This window comes from Staurois parvus, unplaced genomic scaffold (assembly GCF_062004578.1).
Source record: "Staurois parvus isolate SC_StPar_1 unplaced genomic scaffold, SC_StPar_1.0 ptg000348l, whole genome shotgun sequence".
NCBI classification, from domain to species: domain Eukaryota; kingdom Metazoa; phylum Chordata; class Amphibia; order Anura; family Ranidae; genus Staurois; species Staurois parvus.
Window position 1 is genome coordinate 201150 of NW_028318144.1, and position 27216 is coordinate 228365.

Below are 27216 nucleotides of genomic sequence, written 5' to 3' on the forward strand. Positions count from 1 at the left end.
GAATGTATATTGTGTATATGTGTGTTGCCCTTTGTTCCCTGCTCTCCAAAGCACCTCCCAAATCCGCTGCCTGAGCTCCAGGTACTGATCCGTAGACACAGTCCTGGGGTATGTTGCAAGAACAGTCTGCAGCAGCCCTGGGAACTCTGAAGCCAGGTCCAAATCTCCACTGGGGTGACTGACGTCTACTTTCCTGATCTTTGATCCCGGTGGTGGTTTGGATGTGTTCACAGCTTGGAAGCACAATCCCACCGTTTGCCACCAATGCAACGAAACCGGACCCCAGACTACACTTGTGTATTTTCCATTATACTCCAGCTTCCCCGTCTGAACACAAATCCCCGGCGGACACCACCCGCTGATCGTGCAGGAAATAGACAGCACCAGAGTCTTCTTAAGACAGGAAGTCAACTCCTTTATTTTTACACAAACACAAGATATATACACAGGGCGGGGAAACACAACCAGGAACAGGAAACACATCATCAGCCTGCCCCATCAGTGGGAAGGGCTACAGGAAACATATCATCAGCCCGAACCATCAGTGGGAAAGGGCTACAGCAAACACATCATCAGCCCACCCCATCCAACCAAGACACAGAACAATGGGATGCAGCACATGGCACAGAACAATGGACAGCTGTGTGGCAGGGAACAAAGGACAACACACCAATACACAATATACATTCCCATTCACACCCTGTACACCTTAACAGGCACAGGGTGTGTTAAACATAAGACTTTTGGCAGATGATACAGGGATCCCCCCACCCCCAAAAGTCACTCCCGTCACAGATCTATCCCTCCCCATCTAGGTGGATCATGTCGGAAGGCAGTCGGTGTAAACAACCAATGGAGTCCGTTTATACCTGGCTGTCCATAGAGCAGCCCTTGTATACTCTGTAGAAACTGAGCGGACATGGACCTGTCATCCACCCATAACCGCCATCAACAGACAGATCCCCTGATGATCAAAATGGAGTCCGCCCCATGTGAAAAGGGCCTAACTCATGCAGGGTTAAGCATTACAAACTATCATTTCACATTAATCTTTTTCTTCTTTTTAAGCCTGAAGATTGCAAATACACAAGGACAAAAGAAGATCTGTAACCACAGGGACATGGTCAACCTCTCAACCGTTTACAGTAATGTAACTGAAGGACCCATTATTGATAAGACGACAGAAATTATAAGGGTGACCATCTTAATCCTGATTTTGCTATCTTTCACAATTTTCTACCACTGGTTGGCCATGATACTCCAAGTCTACCTCACCACTCCGCAACTACGAGAGATGGCCCGTTATGTGCTTTTTTTTCATATGCTTGTCAATGATATGTTGTATCTGCTGATTTCATTTTTTCTGTTTGTCTCTTCCGTTTACCTTTTGTACATGCCAGTACCAGTGTGCTATGCCTTAAGTACATTTACAGCTTCCTCCTTTCGGGTCACGCCTTACAACCTTGCTATTATGTCAGTAGAGCTCTATATAGCAATCTGTTACCCATTAAGACATGGAGAAACGTGCAATGTCCGCTGGTGTAATTATATGATTGTTCTAATGTGGGCTTTGGGGTTAGTCCCCATTGGCGTTGACTTTATCGCTATGAATTTCTCTGTCAACAGAGACTTTTACTCACTCTATATGATATGTAACTGGCTATCTTTTTCAAAGAACCAAGCACAAAGCACCATAAGAACTCTAGTCCTCATCCTCAGCTTCTCCATGGTGGCACTCATAATCATGTACACCTATATCAAGGTCATGCTGGCTGCCCTAAAAATAAGTACCAGCAAGTCTTCCGCCTTCAGGGCTGGGAAAACAGTCCTGCTCCACGCATTTCAGCTTTTATTGTGTATGACATCCTTCTCATCCACTTTCACAGACATTTACCTGGGGAAAAACTATGCCTTTGTTCCATCAGTCAATTTCTTCTTCTTTATGTGTCTTCCAAGGTTCATCAGTCCTCTCATTTACGGGATAAGAGATAATGTTTTCCGTAAATACACAAAAAACATTTGCACCCCTATTTGTTTGAAGGGACCTTAGCAGAACTCCAGGCAAATATAAAGCACCACCTTTAAGTCCAGTTATGGATAAAAACCCAACTTAGCCTGATTGGACAAAATGTGTATGCATTTAACTGTTTGCCTGGAGTTGAGTTTTAAAGCCATCCATACATAGGATTCACATATGGTGGAAGGTGTTAATTCTAATTTATTTTACATCATCTACTTACTTTTTTTTTTTTTTACAATTCAACAATACTATTCTCAATTTCTGTATCATAGAAAATGTTGTACCATGTTTATCTTTGTAAAAGTCAAGTTTTATGTAACCTAACCTTCAAAATGAACATCAGGACATAAAGCATGGACCAACAGATGTCTGCATGTTTATTTTTCCATCTTTTTAAAATGCCTTTGGAGCCACAGAACTCAAAACCCTAAATCTGGCATGGTCACTTCTTGCCCAACTCCACTTCCAGCTTTTATTCATAGCAATGTTCCCATTACTTGCAGGTGGGACAGAGTTCTTATCATAAACCTCTTAGTTGGCACAGTATTTAGTGGTTATCACTTTTGCTTCAGAAAACAGGTTCTTGGTTTATACCCTTTGACTTCAAACCAGCAACAATCCTTAAACTTACACACTTTGTACAATGTCAGGGATTTTGTAGGATTCGAGTCAGGTGTATGATTAACCATTTATACCAAGCAGGTGCTAATGAGCATCAATTTCATATGTAGGTTGAAACACAGGCATTAAATGAAACAGAAACAGCTGTGTAGGAAGTTTAAACCTTGGTGAGGAACAGCCAAACTCTGTGAGGTTGTGGAAGACAGTGTCACGGGTTATACACTATGGCAAGACTCAGCAAGGTCCCTCCTAGGCAAAGATTTCAAAGCAAACTGGGGTTTCAAGATGTGATGTTCCCAATCTTTTGAAGAAACACAAAGAAATGGGCATTGTTGAGGACCGTAGAGCAAGTGGGGGAAACCAGGGGTACCCAGGTACACCCATCTACTGTTCAGAGCAATCTGGCCAGAAGTGGCCTTCAAGGAAGAATTATGGCCAAAAAGCCATACCTTTGATGTGGAAACAAGGCTCAGTGACTCAACCGTGCACGAAAACATAGGAACTGTTACGGATCCGCCAGGTGGTACCTCTGGCAGCCCACTAGGCGGAATCACCCGGAGCGTGGAGTCTAAGTCCCGGTCTGCGTTTTCACCAGGGCCCGATGGTGGGGATGGACTTGGAGCAGAACCAGGACCAGGTCACGACCTCCGAGCAATTCCACCAGTGGCAGAGGGAGCCTCCGGGGATGAGAGTAAGACAGAATAGAGCCAGATGTGAGGAGGCCGGCAGGACCAGGCAGGATAAACTGGCGGTTGTCACCGTAGGGAATGGCAAGGTACAGAGACGGCAGGCAGAGAGTGGTCAGGTCACACGCAGGGTCAGTACCGGAGTCAGTCCGCATAATGGTCAAACAAGCCGGGGGTCGGGATAGGAGAAGGCAGCGTAGTCAGGGGCAATCCGGGTCAAACACAGGAGAAGGCAGCGTAGTCAGATAATCCGGGTCAGGGCTGGAGCAGGCAGAAGGTCAAACAATCCGGGTCTTTAATCACAGGGCACAGGTAACTACAGGTAACAGATCAGACCTTGCGGCGATTTGTGACAGTGCAGGGCATCTTTAAATATCGCACCCTGCACTGTCATTGGCCGCCCAGGACGCGCCCCCGGGCTGTCATTGGCCGCCCGAGGCGCGCCCGCGGTTCCTACTGCGCATGCGCGGCCTCCTGTCAGCCGGGACCTGGTGCCTGTGTCCCGACGTGAGCCGCCGCTAGTGCGCATGCGCCAGGTCTGGGGCCGCATTTATGCAAATGGAGTTGGAGATTTGGTCAGGATTAATGGTGTCCTCAATGCTGAGAAATGCAGACAGACACGTATCTATCATGCCATGTCAACAGGGAGGTGTGTTATTGGTCCAAAATATATTCTGCAGCAAGTCAATGACCTCAAACATACAGCCAATGTCATTAAGAACTATATTCAGTGTAAAGAAGAAGAAGGAGTCCTGGAAGTGATGGTTTGGCCCCCACAGTGCCCTGATCTCAGCATCATGGAGTCTGTCTGGGATTATATGAAGAGACAGAAGGATTTGAGGCAGACAACATCCACAGCAGATCCGTGGTTAGTTCTAGATGTTTGGAATAAACCTACCTGCTGAGTTCCTTCAATGACTGTGTGTAAGTGCAAAGGGTAATTACATAAAAATTTTGATTTGATTTGGATTTCTCTTCTGTTCATTTATTTTCCATTTCATTAATTGATAAAAAACCCCCAAAAACTATGAACACCTCTAACACTTCTAAGAACCGACCATACCAATAATTCAGTCGGACCAAGAAGGGAATAAATATTGGAAGTCTAAAAACATATTGGTATGTGGACAATCGATCCAAATCAATATATTAGAAAAATCCCAAAATAAGTAATCCCCACACCCAAACTCCCTTAAAATCATATAAAATCATATAAAATGCTCTACATGGAATAAAATGAAAATACCTCACAATAAATAGGTATGCATAAAATACATCAAACAATAATTTAATGATCATTTTTTTAAAATGACAAAATAAATATATTTTACATCCCAGTTATCTTTTCATAAACAAGTCATTTAAATAATTTAACAAACCCCTCACATGTATAGTACATCAGACCAGATGTGCTTGTGAGGTATACTCGTGTCATTCTTCACAGGGAGGAGCCCCCTGGCAGTGAGACGGAGAATTGCATCGAGACCGGAATGTGATCTGACAGTCCAGCCAATTGTGTAATAAACTGGAACTTGTTCACAGCCTTAAAAAAATAAGATAAAGCAATTCAGGAATAGTAAGGACATGGAATGTGGATGTTTCAAATTTATTATCAACTGACAAGAGTTCATGGGGAAATCATATCATGCATAGGCATAAACGAAGGCCACACAAGGGTCGGTCATATCAGGTATAACCACATGGTGACCTTATGCTTACAGCAGGGGCGGACTGACCATTTGGAAACTCAGGCACTGCCCGAAGGCCCGGGGTCAGTAGGGGGCCCCATGAGATGCCCCTGGTACCTTTCTCATAGGCTTTTTTGAGTTTGGGCAAGGACACAGGGGCCCCATGATCCCCTATTGCCCGGAGGCCCCATGAGTTGTCAGTCCGCCTCTGGCTTACAGTGTGCTCCCTGCACTGTCTTGTACCAGAAAACAAAACAGGTTCAACTTATAATGCCAACATCAGGATAGGAACCCTTTTTCTTTTAATGATAGTTGTTTTCAGCCGCATCCACTGGGGATGGAGAAATATATATATATACAGTCAGGTCCATAAATATTGGGACATCAACACAATTCTAACATTTTTGGCTCTATACACCACCACAATGGATTTGAAATGAAACAAACAAGATGTGCTTTAACTGCAGACTGTCAGCTTTAATTTGAGGGTATTTACCGCTAAATCAGGTGAACGGTGTAGGAATTACAACAGTTTGCATATGTGCCTCCCACTTGTTAAGGGACCAAAATAATGGGACAATTGGCTTCTCAGCTGTTCCATGGCCAGGTGTGTGTTATTCCCTCATTATCCCAATTACAATGAGCAGATAAAAGGTCCAGAGTTCATTTCAAGTGTGCTATTTGCATTTGGAATCTGTTGCTGTCAACTCTCAAGATGAGATCCAAAGAGCTGTCACTATCAGTGAAGCAAGCCATCATTAGGCTGAAAAAACAAAACAAATCCATCAGAGAGATAGCAAATACATTAGGCATGGCCAAAACAACTGTTTGGAACATTCTTAAAAAGAAGGAACGCACCGGTGAGCTCAGCAACACCAAAAGACCCGGAAGACCACAGAAAACAACTGTGGTGGATGACCAAAGAATTCTTTCCCTGGTGAAGAAAACACCCTTCACAACAGTTGGCCAGATCAAGAACACTCTCCAGGAGGTAGGTGTATGTGTGTCAAAGTCAACAATCAAGAGAAGACTTCACCAGAGTGAATACAGAGGGTTCACCACAAGATGGAAACCATTGGTGAGCCTCAAAAACAGGAAGGCCAGATTAGAGTTTGCCAAAAGACATCTAAAAAATCCTTCACAGTTCTGGAACAACATCCTATGGACAGATGAGACCAAGATCAACTTGTACCAGAGTGATGGGAAGAGAAGAGTATGGAGAAAGAAAGGAACTGCTCATGATCCTAAGCATACCATCTCATCAGTGAAGCATGGTGGTGGTAATGTCATGGCGTGGGCATGTATGGCTGCCAATGGAACTGGTTCTCTTGTATTTATTGATGATGTGACTGCAGACAAAAGCAGCAGGATGAATTCTGAAGTGTTTCGGGCAATATTATCTGCTCATATTCAGCCAAATGCTTCAGAACGCATTGGACACCGCTTCACAGTGCAGATGGACAATGACCCAAAGCATACTGCAAAAGCAACCAAAGAGTTTTTTAAGGGAAAGAAGTGGAATGTTATGCAATGGTCAAGTCAATCACCTGACCTGAATCCAATTGAGCATGCATTTCACTTGCTGAAGACAAAACTGAAGGGAAAATGCCCCAAGAACAAGCAGGAACTGAAGACAGTTGCAGTAGAGGCCTGGCAGAGCATCACCAGGGATGAAACCCAGCGTCTGGTGATGTCTATGCGTTCCAGACTTCAGGCTGTAATTGACTGCAAAGGATTTGCAACCAAGTATTTAAAAGTGAAAGTTTGATTTATGATTATTATTCTGTCCCATTACTTTTGGTCCCGTAACAAGTGGGAGGCACATATGCAAACTGTTATAATTCCTACACTGTTCACCTGATTTGGTTGTAAATACCCTCAAATTAAAGCTGATAGTCTGCAATTAAAGCACATCTTGTTTGTTTCATTTCAAATCCTTTGTGGTGGTGTATAGAGCCAAAAATGTTAGAATTGTGTCTATGTCCCAATATTTACGGACCTGACTATATATATATATATATATTGAAAATAAAGATACATATTATTGCAATAAAGCTCTATGAATTGAGCCCTCTATGTACCACTTTGGTATTGTAGTTACAACACAATGACCACAGTCTCCATAGGATAGGACAGCTCTTAACAAGCTCAATTGATAGAATAGCCCTTTACAATCTCCGTAGGACTGGACAGCCCTATATAATCTCCATAGGAAAGAATAGTCCAACACAGCCTTCATAGGCTAGGGCAGCCCTATACAGTTTTTTTTTAAAGTTAGAATAGCCTTTAACAATCTCATTAGTATAGGACAGTCTTATACTATCTCCATAGGATAGGACAGCCCTATACAGTCTAGATAGGAAAAAACAGCCCTATACAGCCTAAATAGGATAGAACAGCCCTACACAATCTCCATAGGATAGAACACTCCTTTACAATGTCCATAGGATAGGACAGTCCTTTAGAATCTCTATAAGATAGAACAGCCCTAAATAGTCTCCATAGAATAGGAAAGCCCTACAGAATCTCCAAAAGATAGGGCAGCCCTATACAATCTCCATATGATAGAACAGCCCCATACAATCTCCATAGGATAGGACCACCCTATACAATCGCCATAGGACAGAACTGCCCTATAAAATCTTCATAAGATAGAACAGTTCTATACAATCTCCATATGATAGAACAGCCCCATACAATCTCCATAGGACAGAACAGCCCTATGCAATCTCAATAGGATAGAACAACCCTATACAATCTCCATATGATAGAACAGCCCCATACATTCTCCATAGGATAGGACAGTCCTATAGAATCTCTATAGGATAGAACAGTCCTATACAATCTCCATAGGATAGGATGACCCTATACAATCTCTATAGAAAAGAACAGCCCTATAGAATCTCCAAAAGATAAGACAGTCCTATAGAATCTCCATAGGATAGGACAGGCCTATACAATCTCCATAGGATAGAACAGCCCTATACATTCTCCATAGAATAGAACATGCCTATACAGCCTACATAGGATAGAATAGCCCTATTCAATCTCCATAGGATAGGATGACCCTATACAATCTCTATAGGATAGGACAGCCCTATAGAATCTCCATAGGATAGGATGACCCTATACAATCTCCATAAGATAGGATGACCCTATACAATCTCCATAGGATAGGATGACCCTATACAATCTTTATAGGATAGGACAGCCTTATAGAATCTCCATAGGATAGAACAACCCTATACAATATCCATACGATAGAACAGCCCTACACAATCTCCATAGGATAGAACAGCCCTATACAATATCCATAGGATAGAACAGCCCTATACAATATCCATAGGATAGAACAGCCCTATACAATATCCATAGGATAGAACAGCCCTACACAATCTCTATAGGATAGAACAGCCCTACACAATCTCCCTAGGATAGAACAGCCCTATACAATCTCCCTAGGATAGAACAGCCCTATACAAACTTCATAGGGTAGGACAGCCCTATAGAATCTCCATAGGATAGAACAGCCCTATACAATCTCCCTAGGATAGAACAGCCCTATACAATCTTCATAGGGTAGGACAGCCCTATGCAATCTCCAAAGGATAGGACAGCCCTATAGAATCTCCATAGAATAGGACAGCCCTTTGCAATCTCCAAAGGATAGGACAGCCCTATACAATCACCATAGGATAGGACAGCCCTTTGCAATCTCCATAGGATAGAACAGCCCTATACAATATCCATAGGATAGAACAGCCCTACACAATCTTCATAGGATAGAACAGCCCTATACAATCTCCCAAGGATAGAACAGCCCTATACAATCTCCCAAGGATAGAACAGCCCTATACAATCTCCCTAGGATAGAACAGCCCTATACAATCTTCATAGGGTAGGACAGCCCTATAGAATCTCCATAGGATAGAACAGCCCTATACAATCGCCATAGGATAGGACAGCCCTATGCAATCTTCAAAGGATAGTACAGCCCTATGCAATCTCCAAAGGATAGGACAGCCTTCTACAATCACCATAGGAGAGTCCTAAGTGTTCTCATAGGACAAGACAGCTCTCTGTAAACTCCATAGGTTAGCCACATACTTTCTCCATATGAGAGAAGAACCCCATATATTCCCCATAACATAGGATAGCCCTATACATTCCCCATAGGATAGGCTGCACCTGCACAATTTCCATAAAATTGGTAGGTTCCTACCATTTCCACAGGACCGGACATTCCTGTAAAATCTCTATATGAAAGGATCCCCTTATAAATTCTCCTTCAGTTAGGTTATAAATATTTACGATCTCCATAGGATAGGATAAGCCTATACATTTTCTATAAGATAGAATAAACCTATAAATTCTCCATAGGATAAGATAAACTTGTGCATTCTCCATAGGATAGAACAGCCCTATGCAATCTCCATAGGATAACCCCATACAACCTCTTCAGGATAGGACACTTCTACAAATCTCAGAACACTTCATATGCATTTCTCACCAGAGAAAGTAATGAATCTGATTCTCTGTACAGGATATAATCTATTCTTCGGCCAGTCCAGTGCGCACCGCTCCCATCGATTCCTTCAGGAAGAGGTGGAGCCACGTAGAATTTTCGCTCAGCCTCTGAATCTAGAGTCCTGTATCAAAACACATAATGAGATTCCAGGATGAACATAACAAGTAAAATGTTCCACTTATTCTCAATGAGCCCCATCTTACCTCTTTAGGTTGGCCGGAGTGCTGACAGCCTCATGGTAGAGACAGTCCCATCTAAGGAGGGTTCCTAGGACAAACAAGAAGCCATTGTTATAGGTCTGTCTCTGGAGAACCCAATGTAAACCTCCAAATAAACAATCTGCATCACTGATATCCACCCATCAGCCACCATAAAACTCCAAATTCAGCCCTTTTCAAGAGATTCTCAGTTCTCCTATTTAAAATACAGCCATCCTTCATATGATCATCTAGAAGAAGTCAGGAACCCTTTTATATATATATATAATATGCTGGTTAAGAAGATGGTAGATTATGCCCTCCTCAGACTTTTGGCTGTACCTGATCCAGTTCATGATACTATCCCATTTATTTATTTCCGGTACTTATATAGCGCAGTCAATTTACACAGTGCTTTACATATATATTGTACATTCGCATCAGTCCCTAACCCTCAAGGGGCGTACAATCTAAGGTCCCTAACTTACATTCATACATACACATACTAGGGCCAATTTAGACAGAAGCCAATTACCCTGCCAGCATGTATTTGGAGTATCCCATTGCCCTCCTCCCCCTATGCAGTAAAGTCTTTATAGAATAGGATAGCCCAAAACATTCTTTTTGAGTTATGATTGCACTATACCAGTGATGGCGAACCTATGGCACGCAGAGCCATCTCAGTGGGCACGCCAGGAAGAAGAGGAAGATGAGCGCACACGGACCACGCACACTGACCGGCCATCCAGATCTTGTCCACACTGGACCCCCATCAAACTACATCTCCCACAGGTCTCTGGGGCCAGGGTGGGTGTGGACGAGAGGAAACGGCTCCTATGCGGATCTGGCACCAGGGGTGATGTAGCCGGGGTTGGGCGTGGAAGAGAGGAAGAGGCTCCCACACTGCTCCGGGGTCAGGGGCGATGTGTTCAGCATGGATGGGAATGAGCTGCTGGGTTGGAAGCCACACCGACACTGCCAGAGGTGAGATTAACTGCTTGCTGTGTCATCCATCAGTGCCCAGAAGTGTCACCCATCAATGACCAGCAGCGTCGCCTGTCAGTGCTGCCCAGCAGTGCCACCTGTCACTGCTGCCCAGCAGTGCCACCTGTCAGTGCCCAGCAGTGTCGCCCATCAGTGCCACCCATCAATGATGCCCAGCAGTGCCGCCGATCAGTGCCGTCTGTCAGTGCCTCCAGTTGGTGCTATCAGTCAGTGCCGCTTATCAGTGCCCATCATTGCTGCATATCAGTGCATCATCAGTGCCTCCTCATCAATGCCCACCAGTGCCGCCTCATCAGTGCTACCTATCTGTGCCACCTCATCAATGCCCATCAGTGCTGCCTATTAGTGCAGCCTCACCAACGCACATCAAAGAAGAAATATTACCTGTTTGCAAAATTTTATAATAGAAGCAAAGAAAACCTTTTATGTTTTTAATTTTTTGCTCTTTTTTCATTTATAGTGCAAAAAATAAAACACCCAGTGGTGATTAAATACCACCAAAAAAAGCTCTATTTGTGTGAAAAAATGAGTGTTGCATGACCGCACAATTGTCATTGTCAAGTGCAACAGCACTGAAAGCTGAAAATTGGTCTGGGCAGGAAGGGGGTAGACGTGCCCGGTAGGCAAGTGGTTAATTGCAGTGTTGGCACTTTGAAATAAAAAAGTTGGTTTTGTGTTGCAGTTTTGGGCACTCGGGCTCAAAAAGGTTCGCCATCACTGATCTATACAAACTTCATGGGATAGGCAAACCCCATACAACAGCCATACTGTATGACAGGATAGCCCAATACAATCTCCATAGGATAAGACAGTCCCATACAATCTTCATAGGATAAAATAGCCCAGTACAATCTCAATGGGACAGGACAACGTGAGGTTGTATAGACCTATCCTATCCTACAGAGTGGGAGGAATTATGCAAAGATAAAAATGACTTGATGGGTGAATGTCAGTCTGGAGGTGTGAGTGTTCCTAGTAAGGCTTGTAATTGCATGCAGAGCACTCTAGGTAATGCCCACATGCAGGGGTGGACTGACCATTTGGAAACTCGGGCACTGCCCGAGGGCCCGGGATCAGTAGGGGGCCCCATGAGATGCCCCTGGTACCTTTTTTCATAGGCTTTTTGAGTTTGGCCAGGGACACAGGGGCCCCATGATCCCCTATTTCCCGGGGGCCCCATGAGTTGTCAGTCCGCCCCTGCCCACATGTGATGCTGAGCCTCCATGATTGAAAAACATGAAATTGAATGAAGGAAAGGAGCAGGCCAGGGACAGTTAGGCTGGAGAGAGATAGATAATGCTGGACGTCCTCCAGCCAGGAAATGAGGCGGGCTCCATCTGGCTTGCTGCAGCTTCTAATGCACATTGAGAGAAGCTCACAGTGTGCAATGAAATCAGAATAAGCATTTCACTCCAGGAGAGGAGCCGCTACAACTGTGCAAGAATTCTTTTCCTCTCCTGAATGCTGGGAGGCCCTGAATGCCACCTGCCTTGGATCGGTATCATACGCTGTCCTGGTGCAGGCAAGTAGGGCACCAACACCATAGCAATGAACAATGAGTGTCATTGGTTGTTATGGTGCCGGCCTGCCCAAGCCACGGCAACTCATACGACTGATCCAAGGCAAACCGGGTTCATTGTTCACAGCACCCAAAATGAATCCAAAATGGTGTTACAATCGGTCAATCACCACCACCACTGCCACTGTCTAGTAAGCCTTTGGGTCAGTCTAAGTGTGTGTTAGGTTGGAAAAAAGGGTTTATATCACTGTTCTTATGTTTTGGCAGGGTAACAAAAAAAAGAACCAAGATAAAAAAGCAAAATTTGTATCTGGACCTTACTACAGGTACAAAGAGCCAATAGCGTACATGTGTGACATCTTCATGCACATCAGGAGTAGAGAATTTATTTTTGAGTTTTTTCTTGGTGGTGAGTAACGGTAATGGCAAAAAGTATACATTTAAAGTTTGATTTTTTTTTTGTACTTTTGTTGTTTTCCTTTGACAATATAAAAAAAAAATCTGGAGATATCTGTTAACATTTTCCACCAATTTGTCCTAAAGAAAACAAGGTATCGCTCCCATGGGGTACCTCAAGACATTGCATCATTTTAAAGGGTACCGTGGTGGTGAAGAGGTTGAGAGACATAGATGAAGGCCTTCTGGTATGTCTCTGTACTCACCCACTGTACCCCGTCTGTCCTGGCCAGTACAGTCTCTGCATGGATCCTTATATAGAGAGAACAGCTGATGGTTCTGCTCCATGCAGTGGTCTGAAAAAAAGACAAATAGGCTGTAAACTCACACATCATCTGGATGTCAATATTAAAATAAAATAAAAAAAAGTTGCAAATGTAAATGGGCATTAAGGGTTTGGAAGGTCACTGTCACCTATATGCTCAGATTGAATGTAACAGTGGCAGATAATTTAAAGTGATACTAAACCCCGGACACTGAAATCACTATATCTGGTCTCCCAGGACCCTGCATTCACTATAGCTGGTCTCCCAGGACCCTGCATTCACTATATCTGATCTCCCAGGACCCTGCATTCACTATATCTGATCTCCAGGACCCCGCATTCACTATATCTGATCTCCCCGGACCCCGCATTCACTATATCTGGTCTCCCAGGACCCTGCATTCACTATATCTGGTCTTCCAGGACCCCGCATTAAGTATATCTGGTCTCCCAGGACCTCGTATTCACTATATCTTGTCTCCCAGGACCCCACATTCACTATACCTGATCTCCCAGGACCCCGCATTTACTATATCTTGTCTCCCAGGACCCCGCATTCACTATATCTGGTCTCCCAGGACCCCGCATTCACTATATCTGGCCTCCCAGGACCCCGCATTCACTATATCTGGTCTCCCAGGACCCCGCATTCACTATATCTGGTCTCCAAGGACCTCGTATTCAATATATCTTGTCTCCCAGGACCCTGCATTCACTATATCTGGTCTCCCAGGACCCTGCATTCACTATATCTGATCTCCCAGGACCCAGCATTTACTATATCTTGTCTCCCAGGACCCTGCATTCACTATATCTGGTCTCCCAGGACCCTGCATTCACTATATCTGATCTCCCAAGACCCCACATTAACTATATCTGGTCTCCCAGGACCCCGCATTCACTATATCTGGTCTCCCGGGTCCCTGCATGCACTATATCTTGTCTCCCAGGACCCTGCATTCACTATATCTGGTCTCCCAGGACCCTGCATTCACTATATCCGGTCTCCCAGGACCCTGCATTCACTATATCCGGTCTCCCAGGACCCTGCATTCGTTATAACTGGTCTCCCAGGACCCTGCATTCACTATATCTGGTCTCCCAGGACCCTGCATTCACTATATCCGGTCTCCCAGGACCCTGCATTCGTTATATCTGGTCTCCCAGGACCCCGCATTCACTATATCCGGTCTCCCAGGACCCTGCATTCACTATATCCGGTCTCCCAGGACCCTGCATTCGTTATAACTGGTCTCCCAGGACCCCGCATTCACTATATCCGGTCTCCCAGGACCCTGCATTCACTATATCCGGTCTCCCAGGACCCTGCATTCGTTATAACTGGTCTCCCAGGACCCCGCATTCACTATATCCGGTCTCCCAGGACCCTGCATTCACTATATCCGGTCTCCCAGGACCCTGCATTCGTTATATCTGGTCTCCCAGGACCCTGCATTCCCTATATCTGGTCTCCCACAGTACACACAACATGGAAATGAAATTATTGTAGTAAATATAAACTGCTAAATACTTTTTCTCATCAGCAGTATATAGCAGTCTTGTGACTTCTATCAGTATCCAGCTGAGCGCTGGGTAATCTTGTAGCAGGAGTTTTCATTCTCCTCTGACTGTCCCATGAGGCTGCATAACCCCTGACCCATTGTCTGGACAGCACTGATTGGCCCTGTGCCACTCACATGCACCCTCCCCCCTCTAGCCATGCATACCAAACTGAGCATGTGCTGACTCCTGGTGCTCTGTACTATCAGCAGATGGATTGGGGACTGTGAAAGAAGGGGAGGATCAGAGAAGACAGGATCAAACAGCCTTTTTACACAATGTGGAGGATTAACCTCTATTGCATATGAATAAAGAGACTGGTTTTACTATTGTGGGTTTAGTAAAGCTTTATCAATAAACTCTAAAACAAGTTAAAAAATTATATTGTTTCTCTGTATTGTTCGCTAAAATGAAATAAATACATAGTTTGGTACACCACTTTAATAAATGGCCTGCTTATATATATTTTTTCTTTTTATATGCTAACGAAAAGAACCGCTAATGGTAATTTTAGACAAAAACATTGTTGTTAAAATGTTTTTAATTTTTTTATTTATTATTTTTAATTATTATCTCAATTTACATTTTTACTTTTAATTCTGACAGTCTCTATTACTTTTTTCTCTGTGCACTGTATGTTACACATGGAACACAGATTAACATTCTGTCATATTTATGGTGCTATACAGTCAGGTCCATAATATTGGGACATCAACACAATTCTAACATTTTTGGCTCTATACACCACAATGGATTTGACTGCTTTAATTGCAGACTGTCAGCTTTAATTTGAGGGTATTTACATCCACACCAGGTGAACGGTGTAGGAATTACAACAGTTTGCATATGTGCCTCCCACTTGTTAAGGGACCAAAAGTAATGGGGCAGAATAATAATCATAAATCAAACTTTCACTTTTTAATACTTGGTTGCAAATCCTTTGCAGTCAATTACAGCCTGAAGTCTGGAACGCATAGACATCACCAGATGCTGGGTTTCATCCCTGGTGATGCTCTGCCAGGCCTCTACTGCAACTGTCTTCAGTTCCTGCTTGTTCTTGGGGCATTTTCCCTTCAGTATTGTCTTCAGCAAGTGAAATGCATGCTCAATCGGATTCAGGTCAGGTGATTGACTTGGCCATTGCATAACATTCCACTTCTTTCCCTTAAAAAACTCTTTGGTTGCTTTTGCAGTCTGCTTTGGGTCATTGTCCATCTGCACTGTGAAGCGGCGTCCAATGAGTTGTGAAGCATTTGGCTGAATATGAGCAGATAATATTCCCGAAACACTTCAGAATTCATCCTGCTGCTTTTGTCAGCAGTCACATCATCAATAAATACAAGAGAACCAGTTCCATTGGCAGCCATACATGCCCACGCCATGACACTACCACCACCATGCTTCACTGATGAGGTGGTATGCTTAGGATCATGAGCAGTTCCTTTCCTTCTCCATATTCTTCTCTTCCCATCACTCTGGTACAAGTTGATCTTGGTCTCATCTGTCCAAAGGATGTTGTTCCAGAACTGTGAAGGTTTTTTTAGATGTCGTTTGGCAAATTCTAATCTGGCCTTCCTGTTTTTGAGGCTCACCAATGGTTTCCATCTTGTGGTGAACCCTCTGTATTCACTCTGGTGAAGTCTTCTCTTGATTGTTGACTTTGACACACATACACCTACCTCCTGGAGAGTGTTCTTGATCTGGCCAACTGTTGTGAAGGGTGTTTTCTTCACCAGGGAAAGAATTCTTCGGTCATCCACCATAGTTGTTTTCCATGGTCTTCCGGGTCTTTTGGTGTTGCTGAGCTCACCGGTGCGTTCCTTCTTTTTAAGAATGTACCAAACAGTTGTTTTGGCCACGCCTAATGTTTTTGCTATCTCTCTGATGGGTTTGTGGCAGGGCTGGTGCTTCCACTAGGTAAACTAGGTGACTGCCTAGGGCGCACTTCTACTTAGGGGTGCCTGGGAGCAGCACAATCCAGCACTCTCTCTGTGTGAGACGTCACCACATCATGAATGAATCTCTAGCTGAGAGGAGGGGAGGAAGAGAGGACAGAGGAAGACGCCGGGTGTCTGGGGCCAATGGAGCAGCTGAGCTGCCGCTCCTTCCAGTGTTCCTCTCAGACGCTGTCCCTTACTGCAAGCCAGCTGGTGGCTTTTGATCACTGTGGAGTTCCAGCCCTTTTCTTCCTATTCAACAGCGGAGGCGGCGCTGCGCCTGCAAAAGAAGGTAATGTCTGATTTTGATGTCCCATGTCTGCAGGAGTGTGACCCAGCCAGCCAGACATCCATCACATGTGCAATGTGTCAGTGAGTCATGACTTCATCACCATCCCAAAGTCTGCTGTTCTAGTGCCTGCTGATCTGTGTCAGTGTTGGTGGTGGTGTGTCGAATCTGTCTGTGGGATCGCTCAGTTCAGGTGTTCAGGTGATCTGTGTGGGCTGGGCTGGCTGCTGTCACAGTGTTTTATCGCCCCCCATTTCCTGGGGAATTCCAACCTGGGATCTGTCAAAGTGTGGATCCATCATCTTCCACTCACTGCAACTGCCAGCACCAGCCACAGATACAGTCCGTCTGTGACACTAGTTTTGTCTTTATTATTGGTGCTGGTGGCATCTTATGACATTTTTTTTTGCAAATTAAAAGAAATTTAGCAGTTTCATGTTTTGTTAATTTAATATTTTTCTACTGTTTTTTAAAAAATTTTAGTTATTACATTTTTTTTGGGTGTGGGGGTGGGCACAAATAGCTGGTCTTGCCTAGGGTGCAAAATAATCTAGCACCCGTCCTGGGGATGGGCTTGTCAGACTGCTAAAGAGCTAGCCCCAGGGGAGGACTGACCATTTGGAAACTCGGGCACTGCCCGAGGGCCCGGGGTCAGTAGGGGGCCCCATGAGATGCCCCTGGTACCTTTTTCATAGGCTTTTTTGAGTTTGGGCAAGGTCACAGGGGCCCCATAATCCCTTATTGCCCGGGGGCCCCATGAGTTGTCAGTCCGCCCCTGGCCAGCCCACTGCTTTGGTGAGAGCTGCAGTCTGACTCTCCTATGTGTTGCCAGCAGCAGAGTATTTGAACCCTTTGATGCAGCACTCAGCAGAATGTCTATATGCAGCTTGGTTGTTTCACAGTAATAAATAGTGAGGTTTCAATTAGGCTTTCACAATGTGTTTCTAGAGGGGAAAACAACCCAAGATACAGACCACAGTGGTTAGCACTTCTGGCTTGAAGCAGTGAGGGCTTCAGTTTGAATCCCAGCCAAGACACTTATTGGCATTAAGTTGTCTCCCTTTACTTCTGTCGGCAGGGCTGCTGTTAGAAACCATGGGGCCCCATACCGAAAACCTGACAGGGCCCTCCCTCCCAGAAGAAATACAGTTTACTATGCTTCAGTTATGAATGAACACAGTGAGTAATTGGTACCGATCACTTATTGTGTTCATCATCCCGAAGGATCCTATTGAGTGCTTGCAGTTACCGGTGGTAGGGAGAGGAGGGAACCCAGGAGTGCTGGGGGGGCACAAACAGAGGGGCCTGGGCAACATGGGGAACCGTATGGTGCACAGGGAGGATGAGGGGTGCAACAGAGGGATGATTGCTGGAATCGATCCATTGTAATGTTCTTTCTGCAGCAGCTGAATGCCAGCGGGAGGGAGAGGAGGAGGAGAAGAAGCCAGTTTTCAGCTGCTGCAGAGACAGCCATACAGGAGATTGGTTTCAGTAATTACACTCCCACCATGCTGATCACACTCCCTACGCACATCCGATTTACCCAGCTGCCTGGGCCCCCCCTGCTGGCCTGGGCCCTGTACAGGAGGACTTGTGATGCCCCCTTATCCACGGCCCTGTCTGGCAGGTTCCTCCGGGTACTCCCGATTTCCTCCTACACTCCAAGACATTCTGGTAGGTTAATTGGCCTGTGTCTGAATTGGCCCTAGTATGTACATGCATGCATATAAAATAGGGACCTTAGATTGTACGCTGCTTGACAGCAGAGACCGACATAAGTGTACAGCATGTAACGTGCTGCAGACATCGATGGAGCTATAGTATATAAATGCCTGTAATTAATAAATACTATAATGATGAGATTAAACTTCACACCCCCTCTTACCTCTATAAAAACATGTACTCCAGTGGTGTTCTCTAGGTATCAACACATGCACTTGGTCCTGCTCCACCATCTTCTTCTAACATCATCAGGAGCTGGCTATCTCTTCTGGGTTCTAGCAGATGCAACTGATGCATCATCATGGGGCCAGTTACAAAACTCGGCCTGCTCCCTGATGATGTGCTACAGTGCATACGCAGTAGAGTACCTGATGCGTGATGTGGTTATCCCAGGGGACTGCGGGCAATGGCCATTTTTAAAATAACTTTTTGAGTGAACACACGCCCTAACTTCCCAGTTTCTTGGCTAGGCGAGTAGGTGAAAATTATATTTTCATTGTCCGCAACCTCCTGGGATACCCACGTTACATCAGAAGGCTGCGGGCATCGAATACATTATTCTCGCCTACATGAGAAATCAGGAAGTGTTCCTCGAGAAAGGTATTTAAGAACAAAAAATAAATAGATAAAAATATTGGTTTATGTGAGAGGAGGGGGGTGTGAAGGGAGTGAAAGAACATGGGTGGGGAGGATGAAGGTCTGCTTTAATTCTCTGTATAAAATCATTTTGACAAAACCATATTATAAGTGTAGCGCAGCCCCCAAACTGCTGGCTGTGCTTTGAATGTCCCACAGGATTCCTAAAGCTGCTAGTGACTTGTACTCCCCGAGGACGTTGAAAACTATACAGCATTGGGGTAATTTACTCACTTAGCCACAGGATCACTGATTGCTTCCTACCGATATCCAACAGGCTTTTCTTACCCCTGGTTCACATATTCGGATTCCTGCAGGCCATGCTTTGAATGGACTTCAGTGCCCCGTGACACGCAGGGAAGAAGTCCCTGCACTTCTTCTGAAAACGCAGCCTGCACAGGAACCTCGGTTCCCAGTGCGGTTGCGATTTCCAGTGCGGGTGACGTGCCATTAGAATTAATGGCACCCACCCGCGGCTCTGCATTCTTCTGTGTGGGTGGTGCGGTTGCAGGGATTTTTGTGCGGATCCGCAGCGGCACCACCCGCACAGATGTGAACCTATCCTAAGTGAGGGAAATGTAGACTCACCACAGCAGGACAGCTGGACTCCTTCCCACCAACTTCCTTCTGGATCTCTCCAGTGAGCTTCCTCCTGACCCAGCTTGATCCCCAGAAAATGGATCTTCGATTAGGCACTCCAGCTAAGCCAAGCTGGGACCTTGATGTCTTCACATGGGCTTCTCTAGCTCTCCTGTCCCAGGGGCAGAGCCCCTGCACAGGTGCCTTCTCCTGCAGGAACACCGCACCCTGCTGCCCAACCCTCAGACTATTTATGGGCTTGCCTTCCTCCTTCTGGGCACACCTCCCCAGGGAGTGGCTAGAGTGCCATACATATTCAGGCTGCCTGTTCTGCTGTTCCTCCCACTATTCTTCTAGAAGCCTCTAGAAGACAGGGGGAAGTAACAGAACAGCAGGCTGTGAGACACTTCCTCAGCAGCCCTAAGCAATCGACCACTGCTCCACTGTTTACAGAGGAGATAAACTACATTTACCTAGCAGCCTGCTCTAAACTAGGAGGGTGCTACATCAGATAATTTGAATAATGATATGTACAAACAATGACAAAGGACAGCATCACTCCTGCAGATCAGATGACCGTATCTATATATAACTCAGGGGCGGACTGACCATTTGGAAACTCGGGCACTGCCCGAGGACCCGGGGTCAGTAGGGGGCCCCATGAGATGCCCCTGGTACCTTTTTCATAGGCTTTTGTGAGTTTGGGCAAGGACACTGGGGCCCCATGATCCCCTATTGCCCAGGGGCCCCATGAGTTGTCAGTCCGCCCCTGGTATAACTACAACAATGTATACAAATAGGCACAAGGTCAGAGATAAGTGCTTCTTGGGCCCCTTGTGCATGGGTCCGTCCAGTCATAGTGCATCTCTCCTGGCGTTTTGGCTCCCAGGAGGGACAGGTGTAGCGTCCAGTCTTGCTGCAGGATGGTTGTCAACATCTATGGCAAGCTGTTGCTAGATGAAGCTGAACACTGTGTCCAGGGCCATGGATAAGGGGTACCACCAGTCCTCCTGTACGGGGCCCAGACCAGCAGGGGGGCCTAGGCAGCTGGGTGAATCATATGTGGGCAGGGAAGGTGATTGCCATGACGGGGGGGATTACTGGAACAGATCTCCTGTATGGACTTCTCTACAGCAGCTGAAATCTGGCTTTCAGCTGTTGCAGAGAGCCAAGCAGGGGATTGGTTCCAGTAATTGCCCCCTTGCTGCTCCCGTATTCTTCCCTGTGCACTATACATGTCCCTCTGCCCAGGTCCCCATATGTGCCCCCACAGTGCTGCCGGCTTCCCTCCTCTCCTTTCCAACTGCAGCTGCAAGCACACAATACAATCCTACAGGATAGAGAGTGGGGGAAGGGTCTGGTAAATATGTCACATTTACTAGCCCCTTCCTTTCCTGAATGAACACAATGAGTGATCAATACCAATCACTTACTGTGTTCATTCATAACTGAAGCATAGTAATAGTAGTTTTTATAGGGGGGAGGGCCTAGAAAGGTTGGCTGTACAGTGCCCCGTGGTTTCTAACAGCAGCCCTGGCTGTGTCCAGTGGCACCGGCGATTATGGCCTTGTGCGTTCAGGGAGGAAGGCTGCCTGCAGCCAGGCTGGACACTGCACCCAGTGGACATGCTCAAGCGCCAGGAGGGACACACTACACCTAGGTGGCCCTGTATGCAAGGGGGCTAAATTATAGTTCCTCATTTACCTTTGGAACAATTGTCAAAGTTCAAGTCTCCACAAAGGACGTCAAACGCAACCAGATCTCCATCTTCACAATTCTGTGACTGGAAGTCCACAACCCACTGCAGGAGCAATGACATCTGATCGCAGCGGATGTCCACATCGTCTGAAAGAGAGAGAGGTTTGACTGGTTATCTGTATGCAGAGTGACACCCGTTTATAACGTGCGTCCTGAAATCTGCAGCATATTCAGCTTATATGTTGTCTTCCCCAATTTTTCCCACAAGGAAGGGGGACTGCGATCCACCCAACTGCCTGGCTGACACCTTTTTAAAATGCGGCTGATAACCTATTGTGCCTGTCCCCTCCCCAGCCTCCAATATAGTGAGTGCTGGAGGAGCAGAGCGGAGTGCAATGACTGACACTGCCCCTGGATACCAGCAGACTGACAACTGACTGCTCAGCGGACACGTCAGCTGCCAGCTTATTTTTTGTTTTTTTTTCACTGATCCCATAATTCTACTTTAACAGAAGAAATATGTTTATTTATCAATCATTAGTTTGGGACTTCTTTCCTTTTTTCCCCCCATAATGCACCTAGTATTACCTTTCAGTAGTAAAATGCAGAAAAAAAACCTGGTGATCCTGCTAGTTCCCTTTATGAAGACCCACTTTCTGTTCCTTTCTGACCACACTAGATACAGAAACAGATCCGTCCTAGAGTGGTCAGCTTGCATACCTGCCTCCTACCTAGGAGTTATAGGGTGTTGTGTAGACCCATGATATGTTACTAGTCCCAAAGGCCAATTGCTGCTGACACACCCTCGCCCAGACCTTCACAGCTTGAGTGACAGCTATTCTGGGACAAGTGAAGTCATTGGCAGTATAGCGTCCAGTCCCCGCTGCTAGCCCACCCCCACCTAGCCTTTCAAAGATTGAGTGACAGCGTCTCTGGGACAAGTGAAGTCATTGGCAGTATAGCGTCCAGTTCCCACTGCTAGCCCAACCCTCGCCCAGCCCTTTATAGATTGAGTGACAGCGCCTCTGGGAAAAGTGAAGTCATTGGCAGTATAGCGTCCAGTTCCCGCTGCTAGCTCAGCCCCGCCCAGCCCTTCAAAGATTGAGTGACAGCACCTCTGGGACAAGTGAAGTCATTGGCAGTATAGTGTCCAGTCCCCATTGCTAGCCCACCCCCGCCCAGCCCTTCAAAGATTGAGTACAGCACCCTTGGGACAAGTGAAGTCATTGGCAGTATAGTGTCCAGTCCCCTCTGCTAGCCCACCCCTGTCCAGCCTTTCAAAGCTTGAGTGACATCGCTCCTGGGACAAGTGAAGTAATTGGCAGTATAGTATCCAGTCCCCGCTGCTAACCCACCCCCGCCCAGCTCTTCAAAGCTTGAGTGACAGCGCCTCTGGGACAAGTGAAGTCATTGACAGTATAGTGTCAAGTTCTTGTTGCTAGCCCACCCCCGCCCAGCCCTTCAAAGATTGTGTACAGCACCCCTGGGACAAGTGAAGTAATTGGCAGTATAGTGTCCAGTCCCCACTGCTAGCCCACCACCACCCAGCCCTTCAAAGATTGAGTGACATGGCCCCTGGGACAAGTGAAGTAATTGGCTGTGTAGTATCCAGTCCCCGCTGCTAACCCACCCCCGCCCAGCTCTTCAAAGCTTAAGTGACAGCGCACCTGGGACAAGTGAAGTCATTTTGTAGTATAGTGTACAGTCCCTGCCAGTTCTATCTTAAAGCATAGGTACCCTGGGGCATTACCCAAGGGCCCCAGGTGCATGGGGGCCCTATGATAACCTTACATTACATCATACTTGCCAACTGTCCCAGATTTGCGGGGACAGTCACGTTTTATACTAAGCTTTTCCAGTATTGTGCCCTCCTGACTCTCCCAGTACTGTGCCCTTCTGCCTCCCCCCGCCCAGTCATGTGCCCTTTGTGTTGATTAGTTTTTGATTTATAGTATTTTTTGATTGATTAAAATAAAATTTTCCCTGTTAGGGGATGGCTACATTTGTTCTCTACAGTCCCACTTTATGAAGGAATGTAGCCACTTTCCTGTTCCCTTCTGAGGTGGACTATAGACTATGGGATTTGTAGAGTATATAAAACAGTGCACATTTATTTATTTATTCCAGGTACTTATATAGTGCCGTCAATTTACTCAGCACTTTACATATATATTGTACATTCACATCAGTCTCTAACCCTCTAGAGCCGTACAATCTAAGGTCCCTAACTCACATTCATATATACACATACTAGGTCCAATTTAGACAGGATCCAATTAACCTACCAGCATGTCTTTGGAGTGTGGGAGGAAACCAGAGTACCCAGAGGAAACCCACGCAGGCACAGGGAGAACATGCAAACTCCAGGCAGGTGGTGCCGTGGCTGGGATCCGAACCAACAACCCTAGTACTGCCAGGCGGATGTGCTAACCATTTAGCCACTGTGCTGCCCATGACTGCAACTAACATGCATTGTTCATTCCAAACAAATGGAAGTGAGGGGGAACATTTGGAAAACAAGGATATAGCTTAATGTCACTTTATTTGGAGAATATACCGCTGCCTTGGTTGTTCTGTGTATAATTGGTCACCATCTGGATTATCTGGAATCGACTTACTCTCTGGTGCATGTAAATGCGTGCAGTTTATATATCCCACAATTCTTTGCTTCTCTTTTGTCATTCCAATGTGAACCTGTATGGAAAAAAGGATTCAAGAAGTGGAGATTAGAAGTGAACATCCCCTTGGCCAGTCAAACAGCCGCAGCCCGCAAACCCGGAAGGAAGACTGGGTGAAGATAGAAGTGCCTACAGCGGTGACAGCGCTCCACTGGAGGGCTTCATTTTCAAGTAAGTCTTTCATAATGTGTTAGTATGCACTGCATACAGTAGCGTCTCCTTACATTGGGGGTCAGTGTAGCATCTTCTTACATTGGTAGTCAGTGTAGGGTCTCCTTACATTGGTGGTCAGTAGTATTTCTGTACATTGGTGGCCAGTAGCGTCTCCTTACATTGATAGTCAGTGTAGCATCTTCTTACATTGGTGGTCAGTGTAGGGTCTCCTTACATTGGTGGTCAGTAGTATTTCCGTACATTGGTGGTCAGTAGCGTCTCCTTACATTGATAGTCAGTGTGGCGTCTTCTTACATTTGCAGTCAGTGTAGTGTCTTACATTAGTAGTCAGTAGTGTTTCCTTATATTGGTGGTCAGTAATGTCTCCACACATTGGTGGTCAGTGTAGCATCTCCTTACATTGGTGCTCAGTAGTGTTTCCTTTCAATGGTGGTTGGTAGCGTCTCCTTACATTGGTGGTCAGTAGTGTTTCCTTACAATGGTGGTTAGTAGTGTCTCCTTACATTGGTGGTCAGTGTAGCATCTCCTTACATTGGTAGTCATTGTAGCGTCTCCTTACATTGGTGGTCAGTTTGTTTCACCTTACATTCCCAGACAGTGTAGTGCTCCCTTACATTAACGGTAGGGTGTAACTTCTAATTTCTTTGGCAGTCAGTGTATTGCCCAGGGGCGGACTGACCATTTGGAAACTCGGCACTGCCCGAGGGCCCGGGGTCAGTAGGGGGCCCCATAGGATGCCCCTGGTACCTTTTTCATAGGCTTTTTTGAGTTTGGGCAAGGACACAGGGGCCCCATGATCCCCTATTGCCCGGGGGGCCCCATGAGTTGTCAATCTGCCCCTGGTATTGCCCCATTACTTTGGTAGTCAGTGTGGTATCCCCTTACACTGGTGGTCAGTGTCGGGCCTCCTTACACTGGTGGTTGTTCAGTGTAGTGATTGCCTAAACTGGTGATTGGTCAGTGTAGTGATCCTTTATACTGGTGATTGGTCAGGGAAGCATCTCCTTACATTGGTGGTCAGTGCCCCCTTATATTGGTGGTCAGTGCAGTGCCCTTACATTGGTGGTCAGTGTATTGTCTCCGTACATTGCTGGTCAATGTGGTTTCTCATTACATTGGCAGTCAGTGTAGTGCACCTTATGTTGGTGGTCAATGTACCAACTCCCCATACCAAGGTCACTGCAACATCACCAAATTCAGTACAACATCTCCTTACATTGGTGGTGAGTTTGTTGTCCCTTTACATTGGTGGTAAGTAAATTGTCTTCCTAAATTGGTGGTCAGTTTGGTCCCCTACATTGGTGGTTGGTTAGTGTAGTAACCCCTCATACTGGTGGTTGGTCAGTGTAGTGACTCCTTATACTGGTGGTTGATCAGCTTAATGAACTCTTACATTGGTGGTCAGTGTAGTGCCCCCTATATTGATGACCATGCAGAAGATCAAGCCGCTCACTGCTCAACCTCACTGCTTAGCAAACTCATGGGAAACCCCTAGGTTTCACGGAACCCTTATTGAGAAAGGCCATCCTATATTAAATGAGTGTAAAGTTAACAAACCAAGGACTCAAAAATTATCATTAATTTATAAGGCTAAATGTTTCCAAAAAATTATTTGGGAGAATGTATTCACGCTGGTTAGAAGTACAGATTACCATGAAAAATATTCCGAAGTTAAACAGAAAAATAAAACACTAAAAGAGCTAAGGCAACTTCACCAAATCATTTTTCTCTGACTATAGAGCTACTCTAACTGGTCTATAAGAGGCCTCATAACTCTAAGAACACTTTATTTGACTTGCACACTTTAGGTTCAACTATGTGAGTTTACCTTGACACAGAGGAGACCTTTGGAAGCCAAGGCGTCCTCCCCACGTGCGTTCGGGTAGCAGTAATATTTGGCTGCCATGAAAGGGTGCCGACTGGCCAGGAATAATCCACTATTAAAAAACCTAAATCCACAACCATGAGGTCCTGAGAGTCCAACATCATACAAAATGTGAGGAAAGGTTGACCCAAGGCAACAGCGTAGTCTACGTGAAGCTCTTCCATCAAACACTTCCTGCAGGCACACAAAGTCAGCATTTTGGGGAAAATAAATGGACACTTCGAATGGCACAACTTCTGCACTGGAATCCGTCTTCTCAGGTATCTCAATCATCGGCAAGACATCTTCCGTGCTACACATTGGCACCATGTCTTCACAGTTATTCTTGGCAAGCTCTGAGGAGGAACACAGGAGGTGGGCAATGGCAGCACTGCGGCGCTGAGTGTGGTGCAGGTTACTGAAACGTGCCAAGCCATTGGGCAGAAGACAGAGGTTGGCGCTGATGAAGATGAAGGAGCAGTCACCACTAAGTGTCTTGTCTGGAAAAGTAGGAGTCTTTATGGAGTTCTGATAGGAGAAGGGGCGGCGGAAACTCTGCAAAGGAGCCCAAAACAGGAAACCCAGAAAACCTAGTGGTAGATAAAGAAGGAAGAGAAGAAAGAACAATGGGACCCCAAGAAGCAAGCAGAGGAACCTCAGCCCCGGGCGGTGGGAGCGTTCTACACTGGTGGAAACCACACAGGACAAAAGATGATCGATAAGCCAGTAAGAAGGGAAAAGCAGAGATGAACTCAGAGAGAAAAGGAAATGAAGGCAAAGGCAACGGAACGGGGACTCGGGCAGAGACATCTAGACCACGTGGGGCTTTCCTAGAAAAGCAAGACTGAAACAAAAAGTGGTGGAAGAAAACACACAGGAAACCATTAATAATAATTGAGCAGAACTAAAGTCACATTTTTATAATTCATTTTGGGTGAGTTTGCTAGGGCTATAACCCCTGACGGGTTTTTTTTTCGACACCTGTGTCCCTTTGGGGAAATTTCCCATTCTGTCCCATAGCCATAACAGGAGATGAGAAGATATCTTTGGTTGTCACCAGAACTAACGTTTCCATTGAAAGATCTCCCCTCTAT

At 45.7% G+C, this 27216-nt stretch overlaps 2 protein-coding genes across 2 annotated transcripts; one reads left to right on the forward strand and one right to left on the reverse strand.

Annotated features, from left to right (window-relative positions):
• The first annotated feature begins 1120 nt into the window (after window positions 1–1120).
• Window positions 1121–2258, forward strand: LOC149456769 (odorant receptor 131-2-like). The gene has a single exon (XM_089684496.1). It carries the CDS (start codon window positions 1121–1123, stop codon window positions 2048–2050), a length of 930 nt encoding a protein of 309 aa, XP_089540622.1. The 3' UTR covers window positions 2051–2258.
• A 2408-nt stretch (window positions 2259–4666) lies between these two features.
• Window positions 4667–26940, reverse strand: LOC149456770 (sphingomyelin phosphodiesterase 5-like). The gene is made up of 7 exons (XM_089684497.1): window positions 26087–26940; window positions 24025–24100; window positions 21413–21553; window positions 12927–13016; window positions 9747–9810; window positions 9526–9664; window positions 4667–4870 (listed from the first exon to the last, which is right to left on the reverse strand). Exons 1-7 carry the CDS (start codon window positions 26930–26932, stop codon window positions 4766–4768), a joined length of 1461 nt encoding a protein of 486 aa, XP_089540623.1. The 5' UTR covers window positions 26933–26940; the 3' UTR covers window positions 4667–4765.
• Between the last annotated feature and the right edge of the window lie 276 nt (window positions 26941–27216).